Source organism: Bufo bufo, chromosome 7 (genome assembly GCF_905171765.1).
Source record: "Bufo bufo chromosome 7, aBufBuf1.1, whole genome shotgun sequence".
Lineage (NCBI taxonomy): Eukaryota > Metazoa > Chordata > Amphibia > Anura > Bufonidae > Bufo > Bufo bufo.
Genome location: NC_053395.1, coordinates 27,767,909 through 27,787,582, shown reverse-complemented (window position 1 = coordinate 27,787,582; position 19,674 = coordinate 27,767,909). Strand labels below are relative to the sequence as shown.

The 19,674-nt window shown below is 46.3% G+C and overlaps 1 protein-coding gene across 2 annotated transcripts; it reads left to right on the top strand.

Moving 5' to 3' along the window:
* The first annotated feature begins 468 nt into the window (after window positions 1–468).
* NLRC3 (NLR family CARD domain containing 3) lies at window positions 469–19,339 on the top strand. 2 transcript variants are annotated; one of them, XM_040441801.1, is made up of 20 exons: window positions 469–688; window positions 2,475–2,561; window positions 2,663–2,775; window positions 3,349–3,606; window positions 3,699–5,376; window positions 5,459–5,545; window positions 8,463–8,546; window positions 8,631–8,714; window positions 9,151–9,234; window positions 11,883–11,966; window positions 12,048–12,131; window positions 12,763–12,846; window positions 12,936–13,019; window positions 13,576–13,659; window positions 14,349–14,432; window positions 15,435–15,518; window positions 17,734–17,817; window positions 17,908–17,991; window positions 18,082–18,165; window positions 19,054–19,339. In XM_040441801.1, the coding sequence occupies exons 3-20, from the start codon at window positions 2,769–2,771 to the stop codon at window positions 19,142–19,144; spliced, it is 3,213 nt and encodes a 1,070-aa protein (XP_040297735.1). In that variant the 5' UTR covers window positions 469–688; window positions 2,475–2,561; window positions 2,663–2,768; the 3' UTR covers window positions 19,145–19,339. The 2 variants fall into 2 exon arrangements, with proteins under 2 accessions (XP_040297735.1, XP_040297734.1); XM_040441800.1 differs by lacking the exon at window positions 2,475–2,561.
* The last annotated feature ends 335 nt before the right edge of the window (window positions 19,340–19,674 follow it).

Sequence of the window (19,674 nt, the reverse complement as noted above, 5' to 3'; positions counted from 1 at the left end):
CCTACCCACCCATGCATCCATCTACCCACCCATTCATCCATCTTTCTATCTACCCATCCATATATTTACCCACCGATCCATTCATCTTCTCACCTACTCATCCATCTAATCACCCATTCATCTATCTGTCTGTCTACCCACCCATGTATCCATCTACCTACCCATCCATCTTTTCTATCTATCTGTCTATTCTACACTCCTGGTTACAGGCTCCACCGATGATTATCAGACCTTCTGAATTACCCGATGGCGACTTGCAGGAAATTTACGGTAATATATATTTTTGACATGTTGCATCTTCAGTTCTCACTTCTAGGACATGGTTCCTTCTCTTCTGCTCTTTTTCTAAATTATCTCTAATCAAGGAGCTGATCTTTATTCTCTTTTCTTCTAAGTGAAGTTTCAAGACCTAAGACAGGAAGCCAGAGAGGGTGAAACACTGAGCAGGAAGAGGTAAGACGCAAGAGCACCTCCGTATAGCAGAGCTCATAAGGCACAGGCAACATCACAGGTCGGATGGTTGGAGAAGAGCTGATGCACCTGGGGCTGTCGGTGGAGGCGCAGTGATGTCCAATTACAGTCTGGTGACAGCAGAGGTATTGAATGTCAAAGAAATAGTGACCGCCAATTGGATGAGGCAAGTTGAGAAGAAAGACCAGCCGTGAAGATACAAGACCACCACTCATACGTAAGAGAAGACAGCAGCACATCCCAGCTTGAGTCTAGCTGCTGCAGCATTGTCCTTAGGGCAGGGGGTACACCATGGGGTTTGTATCATCCAATGGGTAGTATGGACCTGGGTAGGGCTTCTTGCAACAAACGGGGATGAACCACCTTAGGCCTAGTTCACACGAACGTATGGCTTTTATAGTTTTTTGCGGTCCGTTTTTCACGGATCCGTTGTTCCGTTTTTGAGTTCCGTTGTTTTTCCGTTCCGTTTTTCCGTATGGCATATACAGTATACAGTAATTTCATAGAAAAAATTGGGCTGGGCATAACATTTTCAATAGATGGTTCCGCAAAAACGGAACGGATACGGAAGACATACGGATGCATTTCCGTATGTGTTCCGTTTTTTTTTTGCGGACCCATTGACTTGAATGGAGCCACGGAACGTGATTTGCGGGCAATAATAGGACATGTTCTATCTTTGAACGGAAAAACGGAAACGGAATGCTTACGGAACACATTCCATTTTTAATGCGGAACCATTGAAATGAATGGCCTAGTTCACACAATCGTTTTTTTTGCGAGTGTACGGGACGTTTTTTTTGTTCCATATACGGAACCTCTAATTTCAATGGTTAAGCATTAAAAACGGAATGTGTTCCGTAAGCATTCCGTTTTCCTTTTTTTTCGTTCCGTTGAAAGATAGAACATGTCCTATTATTGCCCGCAAATCATGTTCCGTGGCCCCATTCAAGTCAATGGGTCCGCAAAAAAAACGGAACACATACATAAATGCATCCGTATGTCTTCCGTATCCGTTCCGTTTTTGCGGAACCATCTATTGAAAATGTTATGCCCAGCCCATTTTTTTCTATGTATACTGTATATGCCATACTGAAGCACGGAACAGAAAAACAGAACGGAAACGGAAACACAACGGAACTCAAAAACGGAACAACGGATCCGTGAAAAACGGACCGCAAAAAACTATAAAAGCCATACGTTCGTGTGAACTAGGCCTAAGGCTCACCGTTCTCCCATCCGCAGACATGGGATCATGGGCGTAACTGTAGCAGCTCTGATGGATACCAGAGGGTGAGGAGATCCATTCAGGTGTAGGTTGGCATTAAGTAGGGGTTCTCCAAGACAAGAAAAAGATGTCTGCTTTCTTCCAAAAACAGCACCATACCTGTCCGGGTTGTGTGCATTATTGCTGCTCTGTCCCATTGACTGCACTATCATACACAACCCACGGACAGGTGTGGGGCTGGTTATAGAATAAAGCAGCCACGTTCTCCTGATCCTGGACATCATATGGTGGTGGTGGCAGCCAAGCATACAATGCTCTTTGGGCAGCATACAGTACGACATCTAGGCTGAGCTCAGACGCTGCAGATTTGCGGTGCGGATTCTGCAATGCAATACTGCAACGAGTTACAGTACATCCGCACGGGACGGAAAAAATCTGCACAGAAAAATGAGCATACGGCAGAGGTTGTCCAGTACTTCGATATCAATGACCTATCCTTGTTTGGGGGGGGGGGGGGGGGGGGGGGTGTCTTGATAATTGATCACCTGTTTCTGGCAGCCGCTGGCACCAAAAACTGTAAGGTGGATGGAGCCGGACGCAGAAAGTTCTGGCTTTTCTGTGAGCTGCAGCTCAGCTCCCATTCAATTGAATTTTTGTTTTATATTTACATAATTTTTATAAAAATATTGTTTTGTTCTTTTTTTATTTTGGTGATTTTTTTTTTTTTTATATAATGGAGGTTGCTTTCTGACATTTTTAATTTTCCTCACTATAGAGGTGCTAAATGCTGTTTCCTATTTCTGTTGATCTTTTTGATTTCGGCCATGTGTAACTTGCAGTGAAGGACGAGGCTAATAATTAGGTTTGGACATTGATGCTCGAGGCGTCTTGTGTCTTTTATGTGTATGTCTATTTTCTTCATTCCATGTCCTGACTGATCCTGAGTGAACTTTGTTATGGCAGGATTGTGTCTGGACGGTTCATTCCGCCTTCCGTTTAGATGAAGAGATGACATGGACCTTGATCACGTTTGGAATCCTGGAGCTTCGTGGTGTGTCGAAACAATGATATGGAAGGTTTGTAAATGCCCTTTTAGGCCTTATAGTATATTGTGCCAGTCGCGGGCACGTGTCCTTAGCCAACCTCTTTATGGTCATAACACACCATGGCTCTCTACACCCTCTGGTCGTCAAGTTATTTAGGAGAGTTTAGGACTTTTGAAGGAGCGTTTCCCCATAATAAAAATTCAACTTGAGTCCTTGAGTTTTCCATGGTCCATGTTTTGTAGAAAGCTGTGACAACCAATGTCTTGGACAGTACTTCTTAATAAGTGTTGCCAGCCAGTCTTCCTATATCCTGTACTTGGAGAAGATGACACATTGCTGCTTAACTAGACTGATTTGTCATTCTGGGATCTTGGAAAACTAGACAACAACTTGACAGAAGAGGACAACCACATGAGACAACCTGTGTACACATGTCCTGTTAGGGCATTTGCTTGTCATCTAGGGGATTCCTCTGCTTTGTGAACCAAAATGGGGGACAATTGCTCTTTGGGATTTTATATTTTTTTGTCCACGGGTTATTTTCCAATATATGTTTTTAGCCTTTTCAGATATCTAGTTATTTCTTAACTAATTCTCTCTTAGGCCTATGGATTCTCCGGTACAGGAGACAGCTGGCATCCAGCGCCTGTCCAGAATCCCTCCAAGAGATCATGACAAAGCTACAAGAGCTGCAGATGTTAACCACAGATGAGGTGAAACGCCTTCAGGAGTTACCATTGCCCAAGCGGGCAGAGACCCTAATGGACACTATAGGTGGAAAGGGCAGGACACCTCTTCAAGCTCTCCAACACTGCATAGAGAACAGTCGCACCTGCCTTTACCTGCGCATGCGTCACTACGGTCAGTGATGTGCTGTGTGTGAGCTCTAGGGTTTTGTTGATCATGTTTTTGTTGTATTATGTCTACTTCAACCACATTTATCTTCTTTCCAGATCCATTGGTTCAAAAACATTTGGACAGCATGGAGTACGATGACCACCCTCCACTGCTGGCGCAGCTAGGCTCCATGCTGATGGTGGAAGGTCTCACAGATGCCCAGCTTCAAGATCATGACATTGTACAGCTAGAACTAGAGCAGGCTAGGCGAGGAGGACCCAAAATGTTGACTCTTCAAAAAATGCTCCTGCCACTGTCTCGAGTCAGTCTTCCCCCACGTGTCACCCTAACTGTGGGGGTGGCAGGAGCTGGAAAGAGCACCCTCGTTAGACTGTTTGTGGAAAAGTGGGCTCGTGAAGAGCTGTGTACGCACATCAAATCTGTGTTGTCTCTGAATCTGTGGGAACTGAATATTTATGATCGTCTTTCTGCAGAAAAGTTGGTACGTATTGCTTGCCCGGGCAACACCACACCACCGCCGAGTTCTCTTCTCATTTTGGATGGCTTGGATGAATTACGAGCTCCACTCGATTTCTCAGACTCTATTGGCAGCACAGACCCCCAGAAAGAACTTTCTCCTGAGTGTCTCATTACCAACATTTTACGGGGTAACCTTCTGCCAGAGGTCAACGTTTGGATCACGTCGAGACCAGGAGCAGCTTCAAAGATTCCTGGCGGGCTGGTGGATCGGATGACAGAAGTATCTGGTTTAGGGCCAAATGACATCAGGGACATTCTAGATCAGCTAATACATGACACCAATGGCACCGTGGAGAAAGTCTGGGGTCACCTACAATGTCATCCAGCCTTGAAGGCCCTATGTTCAGTGCCTATATTGTGCCATATTGTAGGACTTTCTCTAGGCTTTACCTTACATGCTCAAGACTCCACATCTCAAGCTCTTCCAGATACGCTGTCTGCCATATTTTCCTGGTACTTGAAAGCCCAGTTTTGTGACTCGGAAGGCTTAGATCAACCAACGAATGCCCGGAGGACGGTTGGTAACTTAGGGAAACTGGCATTCCAGGGACTGCTTAAGAAAAGGACTGTTTTTTATGAGTCAGATCTGAAATCTTGTGGGATTGAAACCCCTATTCTACCCGGCAGCCTATGTTCTCGATTGCTGGTTTCTCAAAATTCCCCCTCATGTTCATCTTTCTCCTTCTACCATATTTTGCTACAGGAGTTCCTGGCAGCTGTCCACTACCACTCTTCTGCCAAACGTGCCATCTTTGACCTGTTTGCCGATGGAGGAGTCTCTTGGCCCAAGTTGGGCTTTCTAAATCACTATAAAAGTGCCACCCAACGTGCTTTACAACCAGACGGAGTCCAGTTATGCATTTTTATCCGTTTCCTATCTGGACTTCTTTCACCCAAGGTCCTGCGTGTCCTAGCTGGATGTCTTCCAAGTAAAGAGGAGCCAGGCAACCAACGTGGACCGGCCATCGATCACCTGAAGCGCTTGCTGAGTGCAGGAAAGACTATTTCCAGTGGGATAGTGAACTTGGTATGCTGCCTCCATGAGATGGGGCACACCGAGCTGATCAGTGCTGTGGATGAGGCTCTGATGGCTGGAACTCTTAAGGGTCGGTTGAACCCATTGACATGTTCTGCTCTTGCATACTTGCTTCGAGTGTCGGACAGTTGTGCCCAAGAAACAAATCTCAACCAGTGCCTGAATTATGGACTAGTCCAGGACTTCCTCCCCCAGCTCCAGTACTGCACCAACCTCCGGTAATCGCTATAACTACCCGCGACATGCATTTACACACGTTGACCTAGAGAGCTTGCATCTCATATACCTTTCTTTGTACAGAATGGAGAATAACAACTTTAAAGACGATGTCATGGAATTGTTGTCCAGCATCCTGCGCAATAAAGACTGCGCCATCCAGAAAATCAGGTGAGCAGACATCAATTAATAAGAACATGAGTCTTGAACTCCTCAAGACATAGATTTACTGATTGAGTATTTGTTGGGGATCCAACTACTGCATCTGCCATTGACATGAGTGGAGAGAGACTACATTATTATTATTATTTATTATTAAAGCGCCATTCATTCCATAGCGCTGTACATATGATGAACGGTGCACGTACATAATACAGACAATTGCACTAATCATAAACAAGACAAGTTACAAACTGGTACAGAAGGAGAGAGGGCCCTGCCCGTGAGGGCTTACAATCTACATGGTATGGGAAAAGGACACAGTAGGTGCGAGTTAAGTTGGTCATGGCGGTATAGAGGTAGCGGGGTCACTGTTGGAGGCTTGTCTGAAGAGGTGGCTTTTCAGGTTTCTTTTGAAGGATTCCACTGTAGGGGAGAGTCTGATATGTTGGGGTAGCGAGTTCCAGAGTGTGGGGGAAGCACGGGAGAAATCTTGGAGTCGATTGTGGGAAGAGGCGATAAGAGGAGAGGAGAGAAGGAGGTCTTGTGAGGATCGGAGAGTGCGTGTGGAGATGTATCGGGAAAGTAGCTCAGAGATGTAGGGAGGGGACAGGTTATGGACGGCCTTGTATGTATTTGTTAGTACTTTGAAGTGAATTCGCTGGGCAATGGGGAGCCAGTGAAGGGACTGGCAGAGGGGAGAGGCAGAGGAGTAATAGGGTGAGAGGTGGATTAGTCGGGCAGCAGAGTTGAGGATAGATTGGAGGGGTGCGAGAGTGCTAGATGGAAGGCCACAGAGGAGAATGTTGCAGTAGTCTAGGCGGGAGATAATGAGGGCATGTACAAGCATTTTCGCAGATTCAAAGTTAAGGAAAGCACGGATGCGGGAGATGTTTTTGAGTTGGAGGCGGCAGGTGGTGGAAAGAGCTTGGATTTGCGGTCGGAAGGAAAGTGCAGAATCCAAGGTCACTCCAAGGCAGCGGGCTTTGTTGACCGGGGAGAGTGTGCAGCCATTGATCATGATAGATAGGTCTGTTGAGGGGGTTGAACAAGATGGGGGAAAGATTATAAATTCTGTCTTATCCATGTTAAGTTTTAGAAAGCGAGAGGCGAAGAAGGATGATATAGAAGATAGACATTGTGGGATTTGTGATAGTAAGGTGGTGATGTCTGGACCAGAGAGGTAGATTTGTGTGCCGTCAGCGTAGGAGTGATACTGAAAGCCATGGGACTCTATGAGCTGTCCCCGGCCAAAGGTGTAGATAGAGAAGAGCAGGGGTCCTAGGACAGAGCCTTGCGGGACACCAACAGAGAGGGAATGAGACGAGGAGGTGGTGCGAGAGTGGGAGACGCTAAACGTCCGGTCTGTGAGGTATGATGTGATCCAGAAGAGGGCCAGGTCGGTGATGCCAAGAGATGAGAGAGTTTGCAACAGAAGGGAGTGGTCAACAGTGTCAAAGGCAGAGGACAGGTCAAGGAGAAGGAGGACAGAGTATTGTTTCTTGGTTTTGGCTGTCAGTAGGTCATTGGTGACTTTGGTAAGGGCAGTCTCGGTTGAGTGGTGGGGTCGGAAGCCAGATTGTAGGCGTCAAAGAGGGAGCAGGAGGAGAGGTGGGAGGACAGTTCTGAATGGACATGTTGTTCAAGTAGCTTTGAGGCATACGGAAGAAGTGATATGGGGCGATAACTGGACAAGGAAGATGTGTCAAGTGAAGGCTTTTTGAGGATGGGTGTAATGGTAGCATGTTTAAAAGCAGAGGGGAAGACACCAGAGTTTAGTGATAGGTTGAAGAGATGAGTTAGGGCTGGGATAAACACTGTGGTGAGGTTAGGGATGAGGTGGGATGGAATTGGGTCAAGTGCACAGGTGGTCAGATGAGATTTGCTACATATCTTGCCACCTCCCTGTGAAGCACAAGGACTGGGGCCTGGTCAGACTCAGGACTGTAGCGGTCCCGTGGGTCACACCTTTATGGTGTCCAGACTTCTTTAAGTGTCATTTGTGACCATATTGGAGCAGAATTCTTTTTGGTCCTACCTATCCATGTCTTGGTCAGGGTATCAGCACTTGAAGATAAAAGCTCAAATCCTTCAGGTCCTATATTCCTATATCTTGTTTTCAGCCAGCCATACACAGGAGATAACTGTCGGGTGAATGCTCGTTCGGTTGACAGTTCTCTCTCCTGATCCTTCCTATAATCATGCATGCTCAGCCGAATAGGAGAGGGGAGAAAATACCGTCAGACACCTCTGGCAGCAGCTTATCTCATTGAGGACAATAGGATTGGACATTTTGAAATCCAACATGCCCAAGACCTCGTTGAGAGGCCCCCATATACATAGGTGGTTGTGGTGTTTCCTCCAAAATCGGCTGCTGTGGCGGACATATCTCTATTAATTTCTGTGTGGATTCCTGTGTGTGCTTGGCAGCTGAAGGTACCTGTGTTGGTCCCATGTTCATATGTGCTCACATTACTGAGAAACATTCAGTTTTAATAAATGCAGATGAGCTTCTAGGAGCAATGGGGGCATTGCCGTTACACCTAGAGGCTCTGCTCTCTCTGCAACTGCTGCGCTTTGATTGACAGGACCAGGCATGGAAAACATCATCACACCTGGCTCTGTCAAAGTGCAGAGGGCGCAGCAGTTGCAGAGAGAGCAGAGCCTCAAGGTGTAATGGCAACGCCCCTGTTGCTCCTAAAGGCTCATTTGCATGTATTAAAAGATAATTTTTCTCAGCAATGAGGGCAGATATCTACATGGGACCAACACAGATGCCTTCAGCCGCCAAGCGCAGATGTAACAGGTCAGCCAGTGTCATAGGTACAAAACTGCTGACAGATGCCCTTTAACTTGTAAGCTCTCTCAGTCTAGTGTTAGTAGTCCCCAGTCGTTATCTGTGTCCTATCGCAATGTTCTTCATTTCCAGTCTTGCAGAAAACCAGTTGGGGAACCGTGGTATTAAAGTGCTGGGGAAAGCCCTACTGGTGAACCGAACTCTTTCATCTCTCGAGTAAGTCACCATTAATCTGTGGAGAACCTGTATCATCTCACTGAGGAATTTACGTTCTGTTAACTGCCTCCATTCCTCCCGTAGCCTTTACAGCAACATCATTGGACCCAGTGGTGCCGGGGCCTTGGCAGAAACTCTGAGGAGCAATCTTGTGCTTTCAAGTCTGAAGTGAGTAGGCTATTGCAGTTTACGCCATCCACGTCCGCCCATCCTTTGTGGTCAACTGTGCAATTAACTATACCATACGATGCCTAATAATTTGCATTACAGAGCATGCCCACATAACAATGCGAAATAACACTTCCAGACAGTAAATACCACTTTGCAGTGCTCAAATAATACTGACGTATAATGACTTGGATTAGAAATCTACTAACTGTGCTACACAATGGCTGTCTGATGCTACTATACCATAAGATTAATGGCAGTCACACTGTTTAGATGTTAGTCCATTGGTGTCGCCCCTTGCAGGAAAGGCTTGGTGCACCCTGTTCCCATGTTATACACCCCTAACGCCAGCCCTGTTTATGGCCATGTAAAAATTTGGACCACCAAATCCGCTGACTCTCCCATAATTGGGGTCATGCCTCTATCTTCCTTGCAGTCTACAAAACAATCGCATCAAGTCAGAAGGGGCTCAACACCTGGCTCAGTCTTTACGGATAAACCACACGCTGAAGTCCCTGAAGTAAGTGGAGAGATGTTAGATACGTGAACCTTAGAGAGTTACTATACTTTCAGACAACTTTACATAAATCAATAGTACAAGTGACCACAAGAAACTTTGTAATATGTTTTATCAGCGTGAAATGTCTAGTTCTTATGTTATCAGCTGTTTACCTCCCCCGACCATCTTTGAGACGGAATGCTTTGAATTCCAGCTCAAGATGGAGGAGCTCCACAAGAGGTTCACATTACACATGTCAAAACAGGTCTATAGAGAGGGGAGGGGGGGGGGGGGGGGGGGACAAGCAGCAGCATGGGTGAGACAGGACTCACAGAGAGACACTAAAGAGACTACACATGTATACAGGAGATTGATATCTCAGCAATAATGCTAAATTCACAACTAATACAGTTCAGTATCTCTCTGTATTGTCCTTCATGATCCCGGGGCATACGTCTGAGTGAGTAAAGAAGGTTAGGAAGAAGATTCTCCTCTACTTTCTGTGTGCAGTGGATGGCAACTACTCTCTACCCACCAGCACTGGGAGAGCTGAAAACTAGACATTCAGCACACGTATCCGTGGTTATTACCACTGTGTAATCCAGCAGCGGTGGCCGTGCTTGCACACTATAGGTAAAGGTGTTGGCCTATGCGCACTTCCAGCCTTTCCCTATAGTGTGTAAGCACGGCCATCGCTGCTGGATTACACAGTGGTAATAACCACGGATACGTGCTGTGTATAATGTGCTGGAAAGGAGGCAACATGGACAATCACAATACATTAGTAACTGTTTTGTAGTAACTTTCTCTACATGATAAATGCCAATTGCTGAAGTGAGACGACCCCTTTAACCCCTTTAACCCTAAATGTCTGGCATTAAATTTACCAAATCGTAACCTCCTCAGATTGTACATAATCTACATTATAATTAAAAGGGTTCTCCTACCATAATGACCTATTGCCTATCTACAGGATCGGTGATAAATATCAGATTGCTGGGGTCTGACTGCTGGAACACCCACTGATCATGAAAAAAGGGGTCCTGAGACATTCTATTACATTACCACCAATATATGTACACAAGGGTCGTAAGACCACGTTCCCTTGATCATGGGGGTCCCAGCAGTCAGACCCCCACCAATCAGACACTTATCACCTGTCGTGTCATAGCTATTTCACCTTTTCACATTCCCTATCCTTAAAGGTTTTCTTTGGGTGTAAAAAAATTAATAAAAATCTGGCCCAAAATATGTGTCAAACTAATATAGAAATGCTTGCCTGTTAAAGGGCCGGTGTCCACTTTTCTAGTTATTCTCTATCCACAGGATCGGGGATAACTAAGTGATCCGTGGGGGTCTGAACGCTGGAGCCCCCACTGATCCCCCTTCTTGTCGAGCATATGCCCTGCCTCTCCATCCATTCTCTAAGGGGTCGCTGGAGATGGCGGAGTACAGCGCTGGCTATTTCCAGTGGTCCCAAAGAGAATAAATGGAGCAGCAGGGCTTATGTGTGGCCTGCCACACCATCAAAAAGGGGGAACAGGACCCGTTCCTGGGATCAGCGGGGGTCACAGAATCGGACCCCACTAATCATATAGTTATGCCCTATGGTGTGGAGAGGATAACTTGAAAACCTGGACAACCCCTTTAAATCCTCCACCACCAGTATCTCTTTACATGGCAGCAGTGATGCCTTTAAATACGGAATATCATCACTGCCGCCATGTAAACCATACGTGTCAATACTGGAGAATGTGACGCACTGGGCAGAATTTTTCGGGCCTAAGTCCAACCCCCTTTGCAGTTCACAACCTTTAACAAAGCCCAAGCAAAGGCACTAGAGGAGCAAAGGGCACAAACGGAGGGTCATAACTGAAGCAGAGGCATTAGAGTTACCTGAGGCAGGGTAATAGCGGGGATCCTGGAGCAGAGGTTTTAGGGGGGTAACTGGAGAAGATTCAATATTAGGGGTGCATTTAGAGTGGGGGCATTGGGGGGCCTCTGGAGCTGTGGCACTAATGGAGGTGCACCTAAAGCAGAGGCGTTGGGGGGGACCTAGGGCAGAGTCATACACAGATCTGAGTCTTCTATAAACAAATCCCCTATTTCCCCCTTACAGTCTCCTACAGCTCACTACTGTCACCCACCTGAGAAATCAGCCCAGCACCGCAGAGGAGTCCTTCTCTCCAGCAACCACAGTTTTCTGACAGCAAGGAGGGCAGGAGGATGGCCAGACATATTCTCTCCTCCTTCACTGCCAGCAGCCTGGGAAGCTTAGAAGATACTGCGGGGCCCCCTGTACAATTTACACCAGTGGGAGGCTGCATCACTGTGCGATACTGCCACCTAGTGGTTACAATAATTATCTCTCCTGAGAAACAAGAGAAATAATTACTCTTCTGTCTTATCTCTGGGAGCAGGAGTCCCCCGCCTCGCCGGTGGGCCAGTCCAAGCTTGTTTAAGTGTAATGTGAAGCTCCTGGGCCCCCACCTACCATGTGCCATTAATAATACTGGTGCCTTCTTATTATGTGGCCAAGGAGCCTTTAGGACCCCCTCATGCAACAGGGCCAAGTGTAACTACTATAGCTCTGCCCCCACAAGGGGGTCCCATGTTATGATCCTTGTTTTATCTATCCAGCAAAGATAAACTCTCTTGTCACCCTCCAGTATTGAGAAGAACTGCATTGAAGCTGCGGGAGCGGAGAGCCTGGCTTCCAGTCTGAAGGAGAACCAGGTCCTCCAGGAGCTGTGGTCAGTGATCAGTCTGCCCACCATGTGGCGTCGTGCTGAGGAGCTCACTCCTGATTTCACCTCCTCTGGTTTTTCCTACAGGTTATCAAGCAACAACCTAGGTGACCGAGGAGCTGCGGCTCTGGCTGAAGCTCTCGCCGCAAACGCAAGTTTAATCACCCTTGAGTAAGTCATACCTGGGAGTAATGGAAGGAAGAGTGGAGAAGAAATGGGGAAGAACTTTAGAAAAACCTTAAAGGGGTTCTGTAAGGTTAGGAAAACAGGATCTTCTTTTCTTTCTTGGGAACAGCGCCACTCTTCTCCAGGGGCTGTGTCTAGTATTGCAGCTCAACCCCCTATAATAGAATACTGCAATGCCAGACACTGCCTATAAGATGCCATTTATGGAAATAATTAGACTCTTTTTTTAAACCCTGTCATAGGGTATGCGGATATGCCATAAGTATCCCATATAGGACAATGCTGGTCTGACTATTTTTGGAAGTGCTATTGAAGATGCGCGTGATCAGCCACCTCTCAATTCCCGACCGCGTGCAACAGGCCCCCATTCCTGATAAAGGAGCGGGTCTCAGAGATGGAACCTGCATCTATCAGATATTTATGGAGTATCCTACCGATATGCCGTAAATGTACAGATGGAATACCCCTTTAAGTTTCTACAATGGGGAATTAAGGCAATTAAAAAGAGGTGGCATGTCCCTTTTAAAGTTTAAAGGGAACTCTTGCTTATTTCCACTTAATGTTGGGTTTTGTGGATTTCCCGTTTCTGAGGGATCTTCTCATCATTTATGTTCAGCCTGCAGAGTAATTCCATCAGTAATCATGGCCTGAAGTCCCTGACCAGCGGCCTGAGCCTGAACCACGGTCTCAAACGTCTTAAGTGAGTCTCCCACGTTTCGGAGTCCTATAGACATTGACTTGTTAGTATGTACGGCATATTATGTTTGTCTTCTCCTCCTTGTTCCTCAGCTTGAGGGAGAACTCCATCAGCATTGAGGGCGCTCAGGCCTTGGCACAGTCTCTCCAAAAAAACACCACTCTGACACACTTGGAGTACGTATGGTCAACCGCTTAAAGGGATACTAACACTAATTAGGAAATTGTCCTGGTCACGTTTTCTCTGTACTCTGTGGTATCTACATTGCTTTTTAAATGGATATAATATAATATTTTTAATATAATTGCTTGGCATAGAAACCTATGAGGAGGTGCAAATGTCAGATATTGTGCATGAAAAGGGGGTACACATAGTTACTTTCCACCAGTCTGCTCTGGGAACTTTCCTCCTCCTCCATAGACTTCCATGGATGGTGACTCCACCTGTCTCCTCTACATTGGGAAAGTCCTCCATGAATGTGTTCTAGAAACTTGTCTCATCTCATGTGCTTCTGAATCGTCCTTGGTAGAACGGCCATATGTGGCTCAGAGCTGCAGGAAGTTGCCACCATTCTCAGCCATATTGGATCCATTGTGGTCACGCGGTCACTGAGCATGCTTTTTCCTCCCGGGATGCCCGTGAGGTTTATAAGTTGCACCCCTGCCTTATGTACTAACCTGTACGATAAAGAAGCAGAAATTAAAATGCAGTATATTTGTGACCCCCTTACAGTCTGACGGCGAACCTGCTGCACGATGAAGGCGTGGAGGCTCTTTCACGTGCGTTGAGGGAGAATCGGAGTCTGGAGTCTCTGCAGTAAGTTCTCCCAGTGGATGTCAGTCATAAACTGGCCTTTTCCTGCTTTTGTCATTCAGGCCATGTTCTTCGAGAGGTAGGGCATATGGACAGCATAGATAGGGGCCCCCTCTCTGCCCTTATGGACCAACATATCAAAAGCCAGACACAAATTATGAGTATTAATATAATATATTATCTGCATGTCTATGGAAGTATCAGAAAGCTGGAAAGCATGCCCGGGGCCCTTTCTCCTGGTCACCTTGTTTATATGTCTCTACTACCTCCTAGAGTAGGTTGCAACTTATTAAAAGGTGTTTTCTGAGGTGGAGATTTTTTGTTAAGAGGACAGAATGATAAAAAAAAAAAGAAAAGATGCATTACTCACCTCACTGATCCCCCAATACTCTCTACTTCCTGCTCTTGCATCAACACACAGTAAATGACTGAAGATGCCTGCGCAGCCAATCAGTGGCCACAGCGGTATCCTGCCTCAGTCCGTGATTAGCTGAGCAGGCACCTCCAGATCTTTCTTGCATGTTGATTCGAGAGCAGGTAGTGAAGAGTAGCGGGGAAAGGTGTAGCCGAGGGGATCAGTGAGGTGAGTAATGCTTCTTTTTTTTTTTTACATTTTTAACTCATTCTGCCATTTAAAAACGCATTCTCACTGTGGAAAACCTTTTTTACACTGTGAATTTTCTCTCCTTCAGTCTCCAGTGGAATTTTCTGGGGGTGGGGTCAGCGCGGTCACTTGCCGGAGCCCTTCGTGTTAACCAGTGTCTACGCTGCTTGGAGTAAGTATGAACAGAAACCAAACGCAGACACCATGGATAAACAAGGGTTAAATGAACTTCTGGTTTTCTACCAGTATCCAGAAAAGAGGAGGGAGCAGAGGTGACAGCAACTAGAGGTTTTCCGAGATTTTTCTATTGATCATGAATATGAGATCAGTGGGGTTCCAACTCCCAGCACCCCCGCCAATCAACTGTACTAAGAGGCTGCAGCACTCAGACCTCTTCCTAGGCCATGTGACGTCACCTTCATCGGTCACATGGCCTAGGCGCAGCTCAGCCCCATTGAAGTGAATGAGCAATACCAAGAACAGCCACTATACAATGTAGGGCGCTGCGCTTGGTAAGCTGTGAGGAGGCCGCATTGCTCACCAGAGTGCATTGGCTGGGGTGTCGAGAGTCGGACCCCCAGCTATCTCATATTAATGACCTATTCTGAAGATTGGTTATCAATATGTTAATCCCAGAGAACCCCCTTAAAGTGATTGTCCAACTTTCACAACAACATTCAATATTCTGTGGCAAGTAATTTCTTATAGGGATCAGAGCTCCTAATCCCCCCACATAGAGCAAAATGATAAACTTGGCTGTATGCAGCCACCACTAGAGGGAGCTCAGTGGAAAGTTTTATAACAGACCTTACTGTTTATATTCTATGCCATGAGCTCCCCCTGCTGGAGACTATAGGCAGCCATTTTTTAAATACTATTTTTAATTCAGAGTTTCCTTCCCAGAATGCTTTGGACGAGGCAGATATTTCATATTCTCCACTCTGGGAGTTTCGCCCCCTGCTAAATAATGTACCCACTAAGTGGAGTGGAAGAAGGGAAGTGATACCTGGTCAACACATTTCAGGCTGCCAAATAGGACATCCTCTGCTCACGTTCATTCATTCATGGCCCTGACAAATTAGGGTGGGGTAGTACGGTATCTACCGCAATGTATATCTGAATTGGTAGGAAGATTTTCCTACCTGACTGGAGATTATTTTTTATTTCTGATTAGCTTGCAGGAAAATGCCATTGGTGATGAGGGCACGGGTGCACTGGCAAGTGCCCTGCAAGAGAACTGTACGCTTTCTGCTCTTTAGTAAGTCTTATGAATCAGGTTACAAAATAAGAATTGTGGATGGTTATGTGGAAATAATGACATAGAACGGGTAACACAAAGTCAGATGGTCATGAGAAGGAGGAGGAGCACCTGAAGAGGGCAAGGAGGACATGGTGAGGTGAGGGATAAGATGTGGAGTTAGATGAGGGAAAGTGACCACATGGCCTCAAAATCCAATTATAGGTCCGAGAAGCCGGAATAAGAAACAAACATGGTGTCATTTATGAATGTGCGTAAATGGTCAGAAATATGTTCATAGTCTAGGGGGTCAGCAACGTACGGCACTACAACTCCCAGCATACACACTTGCTTGGCTTTTCTTGTAACTTCCATAGAAGTGAAAAGAGCATTTTGCGATTTGTAGTTTCAGAACATCTGGAGTGCTGGAGGTTTCTGTTCCAGCCATAGGGCTCATGCACACGACCGTATGCCCTCCGAGATATGATATTATGAGTGCGGGACAATGGCCACGCGGGCGGCCCGATGCCACAGCATCATAGTAAACTATGATGCGGTGCGCACGATGTATGCCGCTACGGGACATATGGCCCGCATGACTCGGAGGGCATACGGTCGTGTGCATGAGCCCATAGGCTAATATAGTCTCCAGGAAGTAGTAGAGAAATGCCCAGAGACTGGAGGTGGCAGGGGAGCTGCATACAGAGCTTTATCTGTATATCTTGCCTGTCTAAGGGTAGGTTCACATCGGCAGTAGGTAAATCCTGTAGTCGGTGACGGGACGGGAGCAGACTGGAGTTAACGTGTTCGGCTTAGTTGGACACTGCTGGGCACCACTGGATCCCCATTCACTTTAATGGGATCCGGCGGGTTTCCGACAGAATGTAAGCATTTATACTGGAAAGCCGTCAGATCCCATTATGGTGACTGGAGATTCAGCGGTGTCTGGCTATGCCAGATACAGTAACTGCTGCTAATGTAAACCTACCCTTAGGCCTCTTTCACACGAGCGTTGCAGGAAAATGTGCGGGTGCGTTGCAGGAACATGCGCGATGTTTCCGCGCGAGTGCAAAACATTGTAATGCGTTTTGCACTCACGGCAGAAAAATTGCGTGTGTTTGGTACCCAAACCCGAACTTCTTCACAGAAGTTCGGGCTTGGGATCGGTGTTCTGTAGATTGTATTATTTTCCCTTATAACATGGTTATAAGGGAAAATAATAGCATTCTGAATACAGAATGCATAGTACAATAGGGGTGGAGGGGTTAAAAAAATAAAATAAAATAATTAAACTCCCCTTAATCCACTTGCTCGCGCAGCCCGGCTTCTCTTCTGTCTTCTTTTTTGCTGTGTGCAGGAAAAGGACCTGTGGTGACGTCACTCGGGTCATCACATGATCCATCACCATGGTAAAAGATCATGTGACGGACCATGTGATGACCGGAGTGACGTCACCACAGGTCCTTTTCCTGCACACAGCAAAAAAGAAGACAGAAGAGATGCCGGGCTGCGCGAGCAATTGGATTAAGGTGAGTTTAATTATTTTTTTTAACCCCTCCAGCGCTATTGTACTATGCATTCTGTATTCAGAATGCTATTATTTTCCCTTATAACCATGTTATAAGGGAAAATAATAATGATCGGGTCCCCATCCCGATCGTCACCTATCAACCGTGCGTGAAAATCGCACCGCATCCGCACTTGCTTGCGATTTTCATGCAACCCCATTCATTTCTATGGGGCCTGCGTTACGTGAAAAACGCACAAAGAGGAGCATGCTGCGATTTTCACGCAACACACAAGTGATGCGTGAAAATCACCGCTCGTGTGCACAGCCCCATAGAAATAAATGGGTCGGGATTCAATGCGGGTGCAATGCGTTCACCTCACGCATCGCATCCGCGCGGAATACTCGCCCGTGTGAAAGGGGCCTAATGTAGGCCTCTAGCAGAATAGAGCTGTTATTAAATGCATCCCTCTAATAATGAGATGGCTCTGCTGACTCTGTCCCAATCTACAAAGCAAAACTAAAAAGTAAATTAGAGGAAATGTCAGTGTGTTGTGTGCACTTCCGTGACCATTAATAGAAAAATTAAATGTATGCGATTTTCATTCAATTGAACCGAACGGATTTTCAGTCATTTTATAACATATTTGCCATGTGTGAATGTGCCCTAAACCTCAGCACAATATATTCTCTTCCATGTCTGGTCATCATTTCTTCTTTATGTCGCAGTCTGCAGGGAGCGGCTGTTGGACCTTCAGGGGCACAGTCCCTAGCAGAGGCCTTAATGGTGAATAGGAATCTGACCACACTCGAGTGAGTACCTCTGGGGAAGCACCTGTTTTTGGGAAGGGGGTGGCTCCCGATTATTTGGCATGGATTCCAATGTTTTTTTTACACCTTCAGTTTACGAGGGAACAATATTGGGCTTCGAGGAGCTAAGGCCTTGGCGGCTGCGCTGAAGGTTAACAACACCCTGCAGATTCTAAAGTAAGGTCTATAATGCGAGGCAGGCAGGTACAGGTCCTAGATACAGCTTATCAAGACCTACCATAGCGAACCGCCATCTTGTTTTTCCAGCTTGCAAGAAAACTCCATAGGTATGGACGGCGCCATCTGTCTTGCCAATGCAGTCTCTGCAAACTCGTCTCTTGTTTCCCTCAGGTACGTCTTCTCATACATGACCGTGTATTGTGGAATTAACAGAGGTCGCTATTCAGGACTCTCCTGTATCAGTGAGACTGGAGAGCGGTAAACCGGGCCATACACAAGTGTCAGCTGACTGCCTGCTGGTCTGACCGTTATCTCTTCCGATCCCCTTCTACATATGCATGGTCCGATGCAGTGGTGTCTTAGTTCCCCAAGAACAAAAGGATCTGGTTTGTTGAAATTGAACATGCCTGACCCTACTCTCCCTCCATCTACTGTTTGGGAAGTGTTGGGAGGCGTCCATACACTGGTTAGGCTGACACACATCTAACATGTATGGCCAGCTTAAAGAAGTATTCCAGGACAGGAGATAACTATTAGACTGCTAGGGGGTCCCAGCAGTAGGAGAGAACGGGGCCCATAGAAGCCCCCCTCTCAAGCTGCTGAACCAGTTATCTCTATGGGAGCTCTGGAAACCATAGAGATATGAATCCCCGTTCATTTCCGGGTCTTGTGCTTAGTGGGGGTTCCAGCAGTAGGACCCCCTTCCCATAGTTATCGCCTACCCTGCGGGTAGGGAATAAATTGTAAGAACTGGATTTTTTTTTTGCGGTGGCCCTCTGTATGAAAGTGCAATGTACGCTGGTGGTGTTCAAAAGGAGTGGATGGAGCTCTATGAGAACTGTGTAAGGTAATACTTCACTTCTGCTGTGGTGGCGCTACAGGGGAAATTATCACTTGCTTCCAGTGAATAGATTATCTTCAGGAGTGATACACAAAGTGACAGCCGGCAGTGGGGTGGGGGTGAGGTGCTGTACTTTTGAGATAGATGCCAAGGACATGATTATGGGCAAATATTCCACCTGCCATTCTGATTTATCTTATCATAGCTCTATCAATCAGTTTACAGGGAAACCACATTGGCCAATCTGGAGCCAAGGTCATTTCGGATACGCTGAAGAACGAAGCTCCGCACTGCCAAGTGAACATATGAGAAGCCACCTGACCAGAGGAGATCACTCATGATGGACGCTGGAGGAACCATAAGGACGATGCCACTAAGCATCAGCAAGTTCATTAGACGCTTCCTTACCAATTCTACTGAAGGTTCAGTTTTTCCCCATTTTTGGGCGTTTACCTTTTTAAATTATTCAACAATTTTCAATTTTTGCAAAAAAAATTAAACAAAATTCCAAAATGATTGCTTGGTTGTTCTATCATATTTAGGCCTTATGCACAAAGCCTTTAATATTTTGCCGTCTGCAAATACGGACACTGCCCGTGCTGCAGCCGCATTTTTGTGGATCCATTGACTGCAGTGGGTCTGTGGTCCGCGTTTTGCTGCCAAGCATAGGACATGTTTTATCTCTGTGCAGAACGGACATACAGAACAAGGATCATCCGTGTGCTTTCTGCAAAAAGATAGACTATGTCCACAAAATGCGGCCCACGGACCCGTTGAAGTCAATGGAACTGTCAACAAAAATGCGGATGGCTCACAGACTACATCTGTAAAACGGATAC